The following is a 10232-nucleotide window of genomic DNA, read 5'->3' as shown; positions in this document are numbered from 1 at the left end:
AAAAGAAAAACTAAAAAGACAATCAAAAATTCCAATTTTACTTGAGGCCAAAAAAAAAAGGTATAGCATATATTCCATTTTTAAAGTCAAGAAGCAACAATGGCCATGGGTCATCATTATAATCAATTAATTGACCCACTTGTCACTCATAGCACTAAAAGTTGCTTCTTTTTCTTGTCCTTTTTTTCAAGAATCCGTTAATGGAAACTTTGATCTTCAAAATTAGGCTACTTATTCTTGCTTGGGTTCATTTTAGATCTCAATCAGGTAACCCCATTTGCCTCAAATTATGTTAAATTGCATTTATTCAGTTGTAATTTTAGTTGGTTTAGTTGAATTTTGTGTATGTGTAGTTTCTTGAAAATATGAAGTGTGTTGGAGTAAAGTTGTGATTTTGACATGACGTTTTCTGTTAGAAAACATAGTTATGTGACTTGACTTTTGTGAAAAGAAGCCGTAGTTACATGACCATCTGTGAAATTTATTATGATATTTTGTTTATAGTTTCTTTATTGCAATACTGCCATTGCCCACCTGCCCAAAACTATCTGAATTGTATTTGTTCTGTTGTAAGTTTAGTTGGTTTGTTGGATGAGTTGTGTGGTAGTTTCTTGAAAACTGGTGTGTGGGGTTGACATTTTAGTTACCATGAAGTTAAGATATGAAGTGGGTTGCAGTAAAGTTTAAATTTTGTGAATTGATAATGACCCTGAAATTGAAGTTGATGTGAATTGAAGAAAATTGTAATTTTGTGAATTGTGAAGTGTTTTACTTGTCTTTCTGTGCTGTCGGGAGAATTGTGAGTGGCATTGCTAGCGATAGTTATTCTTTGGGAAAATTACAGCCAAATACAATTCGGCCATCTAGTTTACAAAATATGCAGAGTGTATAGGTAATGTATACTAAATATATACATATACGATACATACCTATACATATAATATATATATATACACTACCTATATAGTCGAAGTGTATAGGTAGTGTATCCTTCGGTCATGTTTGGTAAACTAGTTGGCCGAAGGGTACATTTATGCAAGTTTCCCTTTTTTTTTGGCAATACTGACATTGCCCACCTGCCCCAAATTAGCTGAAATTCCATTTGTACTGTTGTAACTTTAGTTGGTTTTTTTGAATGAGTTGTGTGTAGTTTCTTGAAAAATTGGTGTGTGGAGTGGAGATTTTAGTTACCCTGAAGTTAAAATTTGAAGTGGGTCGTAGTTAAGTTGTAATTTTGTGAATTGAAAATATGATCTTGACTGGTCGTTTTATGCCGTCGAATTGATGTTGATGTGAATTCAAGAAATTGTAATTTTGTGAATTATAAAGTATTTTACTTGTATTTTTGTGCTGACTGGAAAAATGTAGTAGTATTGTTAGTGATTTTCATTTATTACTTTCTTTTTTGCGATATTGACATTGCCCACCTGCCCAAAATTAGATGAATTGCATTTGTTCTGTTGTAACTTTCGTTGGTTTATCTATGAGTTGTGTGTAGTTTCTTGAGAATTGGTGTGTGGGGTGAAGATTTTGGTTACCCTGAAGTTAAAGTATGAAGTGGGTCGCAGTTAAGTTGTAATTTTGTGAATTGATAATGATCTTGACTTGTAGTTTTATGCAGTAGAATTTGTAATGATCCTAGATTGAAGTTGATGTGGATTGAAGAAAATTGTAGTTTTGTGAATTGAGTAGTGTTTCACTTGTCTTATTGTGCTGACTGGAGAATGTGAGTAGCATTCTTAGTGTATTTTTGTTATAGTGTGTTTTTTTTTTTTTTTTGGGCGATATTGACATTGCCCGCTCGCCCCAAATTATCTGAAATTGCATTTGTTCTGTTGTAACTTTAGTTGGTTTAGTTAAAGATTGTGCGTAATTGTGTGGCAGTTTCTTGAAAATTGGTGGTGTAGGTGGAGTTTTTACTTATCCTGAAGTTAAAATTTGAACAGGGTTGCAGTTAAGTTATAATTTTGTGAACTGATAATGATCTTGACTTGTCATTTTATGCTGAGTTAAGGTGTGTCAGCAGCAGTTTTGTTTTTCTTTTTTCAAAATGTATTTTCAGTTTGTATTATGTAGTGGTGGTTAATAGCTAGAGAATGGGTGAAAGAAGTAGAATTTGTAATGACACTGAAGTTGAAGTTGATGTGAATTGAAGAGAATTGTAATTCTGTGAATTCAGTATAAAGTTCTTTACTTGTCTTTTTGTGTTGACTGGAGAAGTGTGAGTAGCGTTGTTAGTGATTTTTATTTATAGCGTCTTTTCTGCAATACTGACATTGCCAATTGATGATGGACAAAAAGGAAGGGAAAACAAGAAAAATAAGAACAAAATAGGGGACACCCAAAATATGATAGTGTAAGGACTTGGATATTATGTAGTTGTAGTATCAAATTTAGAACTGGGCTTAATTTAGAAGTTTACTTGACTGTTTGGATTGACACAGTTATTTTAACTAATATTAGAAAGCTTTAGGTAGCATCTACTGCTAGACATGAAGTTTGCCTTGAAAATCATGGGATAATTTGTTTTTGACTGTTAATCAATTTCAGGTCCAATATCCTTGGTGAAACATTTTTCTTATAAAGATATAAAGAAAGCAACTGATGGTTTTAGGAGGATTGTGTACAACTCTTCCACAAGAGTTGCTTACAGAGCAAAATTTCAAAATGGCGATGGTGCGATCGTGAAAGAAGTCCTAGCTTTCGAAGATCAGGATGATACTGCCTTCTACAGGGAGGTTCAGTTACTCGGTCGCTTGCATCATCGGCATATTGCTGCACTTAATGGGTTCTCTAGTGGCCCTAAGAGGTTAATTTCCTAAGCTTTGGATTGATGTAGTTTATTATTTTTAGGAAGGGTCCTACGTCTTGTTGATCGATAATCTAACTTTGAGATAAGAGTGAGGGAAAGGAATTGGTTGATTCTTTTTCAATCATATTATTGTATATTGTAAAGGGAAAAGGGCTAAAGATACTATGAGAAATAGAATAACTTTGCCTCCCTTTGAATTTGGTCCTAGATATGCCCTTATCATTAGTGGAATAGCTCAGATTTGCCCCTCAGCTATGAAATAGAATAAATTTGCCCTCCATTTGGGTTTGATCTCAAATTTGTCCATCAAGTTGCTAGAGCAAGAGATATTCTATTTGTTGCAGTGAGTTCATGGATATGTTTAATGTGAGAAACAACATTTTGATGGGACCTTATTTAAATGTGAAATTAAATGATCTCATGTCAAAATTAATACTATTTCTTTCCTCATTCTACTACATAAGGTCATCACTTTCTCTTGCTACCACAAATGAAACTAATCAACCTACACAATAGCACAGTATAGAAAATAAAGTATCATCACAGACCTTTATTTGCTGAATTGAAGTGGATATCCTTTGCTTCCTACATATTCTGAGTGCAAATTGTCCTTTTCTCTTTGTTTTCTTTTGTTGCCTTTTCCATTTTTTTCTTTTGTTCTTTTGGCTTCTTTCTCCATTCTCTGATAGCATATCTTGCCTTCTTTTTTCAGGTTTCTAGTTTTTGAAAATATGGAAAAAGGAAGTCTGAAGGAACACCTCTCTGGTAAGTTTAATAAAAAGCCTTTTCTTTTTCTCTATATCTACTTTTTCTTCTGCTACTTTGCGTTGAATTTGGTGAATGTGCTTCTAACCAAGTGTGGTTCTGCAGACCCTCTGATGACACCATTAAACTGGAGAATAAGACTGCAGATAGCAGTTGGCATTGCTGCTGCTTTAGTATGTTCCTGAAGCTGCATATTACTGTGTACTCACATGCTGATTATTTCCAATTTATGCTTTTTATGTTATTCATTTACCACATAGTTACTGGTAGATTAACTTGAATGGGCAGACCCTCGGCAGGCACAGCCATTGATAGTACTTAATACGACTGATTTTTTCATTTGTTCCAGCTCATCCTCTACTAGTGTCATTGTATCTAGTCGGGTAATTACTGATATCCATGGCGGTAGTTTGGATAGAGCACACAACTCATTCTGAGCAACCAGTATGGAGAACGATGCTAGCATCATATATATTTTCTCATCTAGTTGGTTTTAGATCCACCATTTGCTAGTAATGATGAACAATCCTCCCTCACTTCTGTTACCCCTAGAAAGATTCTGTCATTTGAAAAAGCTTCTCTCTTGTGCGGGTGGGGAGGGGGGAAGTGAACATGGAGCAGACGAAGCCGAAGCTAAAAGTCAGACCTGCCTAGGCTGCACATGATGCAGGGGTGGAGAGGACAAGATTCTCGGGTTTGAGCTCTGGGGCTGCTCCCTTTAATGGCCTTACAGAGTGAGTATTAGTCGGGCCAGTTAGTCACCGATGCCAAATGAGTAAACAAAAAAGATGGTTTGGATAGTATAAACTTATTTGTGTTCCTCTCTTCTAAGAAATGAAATGATCATCTGCCTAAATGCTGGATCACTGATTGTTCTTTCTATCTTGATGTAGGAATATCTCCACTTTTTTTGTGATCCGCCTATGTACCATGTTTCAATCAGTTCAAGTACCATCATGCTGGACGAGAACTTTACAGCTAAAGTGAGGCCTTCAATCTTGATCATCCCTCTATAGTGGAATTGCTCCATCATCATATTTGATCCACTTTTGTGCCTGCATTGTCCTTTAAATTAGTCACAGATATCAAAAAATGACCATATGGTTCTCTGTTACAGCTCTGTGATGTTAGCCTCCTTTGTTCTGTCGAGAACAACAATCCAGTTCCGAAGTCTAAATGCTCCAAAGGTACGAGGCTTCTTAGTATCATCACCTTAAATCATACAAGTTGTGTGACCTCTGTTCAGATTTTGCATTGCTAATCTCACAGAATGTCGAGATGAGATTTGCAAACATACAATCTTCCAGCTTGGTTTGCTGATCCTCGAGTTAGTCACCGGTCAATCCTCGGACGATGGAGGTGTTGAATTAGTTCAGTGGGTTCAAGATTTTAGCTTCCGGAGAAGGTCTATTTACCAGATGATAGATCCAGATCTTGGAGACAGCTACGATTTCAGAGAGCTTAAACGTCTTTTGGCAGTTGCAAAAATGTGTGTACAATCTATTCATAAGCCTACAATACAGACCCCTCAAATTTTGTGGTATCTCCAAAAAAAATTGGGCATGACTCAAGTTTGCTGATGACAGCAGTCATCTGTTTACAAGGTGGTTAAAAATTTTGAACACAGATCAGTTGAGTTGCATTTGTATCCTGCCTCAGGAAAAGTCCCTCATCTTTCTTGGAGCAATTTATTGAAATTAACTACATAGATCATTGCTTCTGTGAGTAGACAATTTTTCCTGTAAGTAGTCTGCTTTGAGGATTAGCATTCTAGTTTTACCCCTCCCATAAACACCCTCTATACTGCTGCATTTTTCAGTCATCTTGTAAAGAAGAAATAACAAACATCTTGCAGATCTTGTGCAAAATCAGGTGCTACTTTTCCCCCCCATCTTTGCCTGCTCCATATGTTGTTCCACCTTTAACTTATTTGGATTGGTAAGTACTTATTCTATTGTATCATCGTGTTACTTTGAATATAATGTTATTCTTATTGTTAATATCAAATTCGTTGGCTACGATAAAAGGTGATTGTTTGTGGTCTGTGATCTCTGAAGAGCCATACGTGTAACTTCACTAAAAAAGTGTAGCATAGTAGGAATTGGTAGTGTAATATAATTTTTGAAGGCATTGACTTTATATGACCACGTGGTTTACTTATTTTTTCTCAAACTTTATAATTTTATATTTCTCCTATAATCATCCATGTATGGTATGTATGCCATATTATAAAACTATACCATATTATAAAACGTAATATATAACAACAATTCAAACAAGCTAACATGTTCAAGTTAAAATTTTCATTTGATTCTTTTCCCAAGAGCGTAACTTCACCAAAAAAGTGGAGCATAGTAAAATTAAAATCACCTTAATAAACTGAAAACATCTAATGGGAACAAGGAAAGAAAATATATTTTTGCATTTTATAAAGTAGCTGTTTTTGACTTCCCACTACATTGCTTTTCCAAAACAACAGCGGCAGCAGATAAAGTAAACCAAACAAGAAGCAAATGTCAAGCTTTGGTTATTTCTAGCCCTCCCTATTGCTGATCTATTATTTAACCAAAAACCTCTTTATAAAAAGACACTTCACTGTTGAGCACATTGTACCCTCTCTGATCTACCACCATGCATCTCATCATCCTCATCATATGCTTCTTGTTGTGCAGCTTGTTTCCTTCTCATTTCCTCCTCCATATTCACATCATGTAATGTAGTTTCCTCACATTCATCCAGTTCCATGTCTGTGTACTGTGATTTAGGTTTTGCTGGTAAGATTGCCTCTAAAGCCTTCACCTGTTCGGGGCTCAACGAATCCGGGAATTCCACAATGAAGTGAATGTACAATTTACCCCTCATGAATGGCCTCTGATAGACTGGCATTCCTTCATCATTGATTCCCTTGAATTGATCTGCAATCGTTGGAACAAAAAGGAGAATCAAGATAACTAAAAATATTTCAGACAGATTCAGGACTTAAATTTGATTGCTGACTCGTTATACTTCAGGAAATTATCAGTTCCGATGGTTTAATACACACACGGAGTGATGAGATACATATTAACACACTCCCTCTGTTTCAATTTGTATGCCTTAATTCGGAGTATACAAGGATCAAACTAACTGATGTTTGGCCTGAATTGGGGCATAGAATCTTTATTTTTTTTTTTTATTTTTTTTTTTTGAAATACAATTTACATATTTAGAAACTACATAACAGAAGTATAAATCAGAATGGTTAACAATCCAAAATACTAGAACATTAGGAAATTATATTTGGATTGTGGTCGAAGAAAATGTTCAAATAGGTAACTAGGAAGGTATTACTCACCAGGTTTAATAACTTCTCCAGGTTTTGATTTTATGAGTAGTTGTCTGCCATCCAAGTGTGTCAATATGAACTGGAAGCCACACAATGCCTCAGTTAGACTCAATGTGTGATCCACAAACAGATCTTCGCCCTTTCTCTTGAAAGTCGGGTGTTCTTTTTGCTGGAGTATGAAAACTATATCTCCAGTAACCGTATCAGGCTGCCACAATATTAAACCAAGTCAGACACCACATTAGCCTTCATAGTTACCGTTAATGTACTAATATGTCGGAAATCGATAGATAGCTTACTGCTTCATCGGCCTCTCCAGGGAATGTAATTTTCTGTCCATTTTGCATTCCTTTTTCAACATGAACTTCAAGGACTTTCTTCTCCGGAACAACTTTTTCGCCTTTGCATTGAGGGCAACGGTCCTTATCGTCAATCGTCTCTCCGGTACCCTTGCATTCATTACAAGGATGCTGCATTTGTTGGATCATTCCAGGGCCAAGCTGTCTAATTGAAACCTTCATACCAGTACCTTTACAACCAGAACACTTCATTGAAGCACCTGACTTTGACCCCTTGCTGCAGTTACAGAAACAAACCAATACAATGTAAGGAATCATGTGCACTTACAATAAAAAAGAAAACTTGTACAATATATCTCTTTTTGCATAGCATTGGTTTCTTCTTCATTTTTTTTCCAAAACTGTTTTAAACTTTAGTATTTTAAAACCACAAGTTCTAAAGATACTTTCAATAGTGTCGGAAGAACTCTGTATCCAGTCAAAAGCCACCAAATAAAATGACACCAAGGGGTAAAACTAACAGATAACAGAGAGATACTAAGATACTAACCCACTACACTTGGAGCAAATAACATTGCGCGAAAGCGAGAGTTTCTTGGTCATCCCTTTGTATAGGTCCTCAAGGGAGACCTTCAATGGATGTACAACATCTTCACCCCTCCTTTGTCTTCTTCCTCTACCACTACCACCACCTGCTCAGTAAGAAAGTGTTATTCTACTTGTTTTTAAGACAAGAAAACTGCAGAAACAAAACTCAGCACGACAAGCATTATAAAAGCTTCAGGAGAACTAACCTCCAAAAGGATTTCCACCAAAGAAAGATTCAAAGATGTCAAATGGATCATGCGTGCCGCCACCTCCCCCCATTCCTTCTTTGAGTGCATCTTCTCCGTATTGATCATAAATCTCACGCTTCTGTGAATCACTCAAAACCTCATAAGCTTGAGCTAGCTCCTTAAACTGCAGAAAAGAAACAACTTTTATTAGATCATACTCAAACAACGTCCAAAAGAAGACCAACATCAAGAATCAAACTCCAGACTCTACAGCCTAAGAAAATAATTAATTAAAATAAAAAAGCAATTCTCCCCACTGTTTATCTGCTTGGGAAAACAAAGAACTCCAGAAAGAGCCTCATCCACCAAGACTAAATCAGGAACACCATCATGAGAGTATTTACCTAATTGACTAGTTTTTCAAAGATTCAAATTTTCTAGCTCAAAATCTAGTGGCAAATATGTGCATAGGCAACAAAACATACTAATAATCTTAAATATCACATTGTTTTGAAGTTAAAAAAGTAATTCCCACGGGATTTCTAGCAGCTTTAGTGCTACCCAATCATAAACCCTACACCTAATTTAACCCCCCACTCCTTAGAAAAAAAAAAAAAAAAAGCATATCCTTATTGTTATGAACATCATGATTCCTGTAACTTTATACCAGAATGCTCTCTACGACATCAAATGATGCATTAACTCTAAGAAGTGCCTCAACTAAACCATTTACACAACCAAAAAATCCCACCTTTATGCTTATCCTAATTATTTAATAGCTTAAACAAGTAATCAAGATTCCTCCAACTTATATACCAGAATGAATCTCCCTACAACATAAAAGATGCATAAGCTCTAAAACATTCACACAAAAAAAAAAAAAAAATTACACCTTTAAAACATCCTAACTCTTATAAAAAAGGAAAGCAAACAGCATAACATCAACAAAAAGCACCAACAACACATTAAAAGGGGGCCACAAGAAGCAGCTCAAGTAGCACAAAAAGTTATCTCTCCAAAATTGGAACAAAGACATTCATTCCAAGCTTCAACTAAAAACAGATGAAACATGGATATAACAGCAAGAGATGGTGAGGAAGAAAAAAGGTATCTTTTATACAACTTAAAAAACACTTATCACATCCAAAAAATTCCACCTTTTGATCATCCTAACTAGACTCTTAAACAAACATAAGAGCATGACAACAACATCAAAAAAGCACCACCAAAAAAAACTAAGACATTCCCATCATTCAAGGAAAACAAAACGATGAAAAAAAGGTACCTTTTCAGGATCACCACCCTTATCAGGGTGATTTTTCATAGCAGCTTTTCTATAAGCTTTCTTGATTTCATCTTCTGTTGCATTCTTGTTAACACCCAAGATTTCATAATACCTTGTATTATCACTCTTCTTTCTTCCTCTTCCAAACATTGTTTTTTAATGTTACAAAACAAAAAACCCAACAATTGTTTTCAAGAATGTTTTCCAAAGGGTGTGTGTATATGTATATAGACTTTTTATGTAAACACAAGTAACTGATTTCAAGAATGTTTTTAATAAGGGTGTGTATATATAGACTTTTTCAAAACGGTTTAGATGAAATCTTGATTATAGTTGGAATGGGAATATTGGAGAATAGTATAGAATTCTCTTCTTCTTTTGCTTTCCTTATTATTTCCAAATGATGATTTTAGTTTTTTGGGTTTTTGTGTGTATGTGTTGGGGGTGGAATCTGAACCGTTGGATTTAAAGTGGACGGTGAGGATTTGTGTTCTAGATTGTTCCACATGAAGAAACCAGGTTCCTAGTACGTTCTTTGAAATATCATATGAAAAGACAGAGAAAAAGAATTTATTTTTATGGAAAGAACGTGTCATAGAGTTGAGGAAATTACAGTAAAACCCACTATTAAAAAATTAGTATAAAGTTGTATTTGAGTCATCATAAAAGAAAAGTGTTAGAAAATTACTTTCAGTTAACTTGAATTTTAAATTTCTATTAGATTTGTTTAATTTTACGCTGATTTTCTATTGTTAAGTTGGCTATTTAAAGCCTTTTTATGCTTAAAATAAATATTGAGAGACATTTTCAGTCAACCTTTATGCTGAATGAAGATTTTATATAATTAACTCAATAAAAATAGAAGTGATTCATCAATCTTACCAATCAATAAGTCAACTTAAAACTGTTTTTAATTTTATAATTTCATCATTCAATTCACAAGAACCGAGGGCTTTTGTAGTCCTCACAA

At 35.0% G+C, this 10232-nt stretch overlaps 2 protein-coding genes across 3 annotated transcripts; one reads left to right on the top strand and one right to left on the bottom strand.

Moving 5' to 3' along the window:
• On the top strand, nucleotides 1-5468 carry LOC132600662 (probable receptor-like protein kinase At1g49730). 2 transcript variants are annotated; one of them, XM_060313981.1, is made up of 7 exons: nucleotides 1-267; nucleotides 2551-2809; nucleotides 3525-3577; nucleotides 3683-3750; nucleotides 4471-4560; nucleotides 4695-4764; nucleotides 4824-5045. In XM_060313981.1, exons 1-7 carry the CDS (start codon nucleotides 201-203, stop codon nucleotides 4895-4897), a joined length of 681 nt encoding a protein of 226 aa, XP_060169964.1. In that variant the 5' UTR covers nucleotides 1-200; the 3' UTR covers nucleotides 4898-5045. The 2 variants fall into 2 exon arrangements, with proteins under 2 accessions (XP_060169964.1, XP_060169963.1); XM_060313980.1 differs by having other exon boundaries at nucleotides 10-267; nucleotides 4847-5468.
• A 504-nt stretch (nucleotides 5469-5972) lies between these two features.
• On the bottom strand, nucleotides 5973-9622 carry LOC132600661 (dnaJ protein homolog). The gene is made up of 6 exons (XM_060313977.1): nucleotides 9263-9622; nucleotides 7996-8161; nucleotides 7752-7893; nucleotides 7202-7478; nucleotides 6912-7110; nucleotides 5973-6492 (listed from the first exon to the last, which is right to left on the bottom strand). The coding sequence occupies exons 1-6, from the start codon at nucleotides 9410-9412 to the stop codon at nucleotides 6170-6172; spliced, it is 1257 nt and encodes a 418-aa protein (XP_060169960.1). The 5' UTR covers nucleotides 9413-9622; the 3' UTR covers nucleotides 5973-6169.
• Nucleotides 9623-10232: the final 610 nt, after the last annotated feature.

This window comes from Lycium barbarum, chromosome 6 (assembly GCF_019175385.1).
Source record: "Lycium barbarum isolate Lr01 chromosome 6, ASM1917538v2, whole genome shotgun sequence".
Taxonomy (NCBI): domain Eukaryota; kingdom Viridiplantae; phylum Streptophyta; class Magnoliopsida; order Solanales; family Solanaceae; genus Lycium; species Lycium barbarum.
This window is presented reverse-complemented; position numbering and strand designations above follow the sequence as displayed.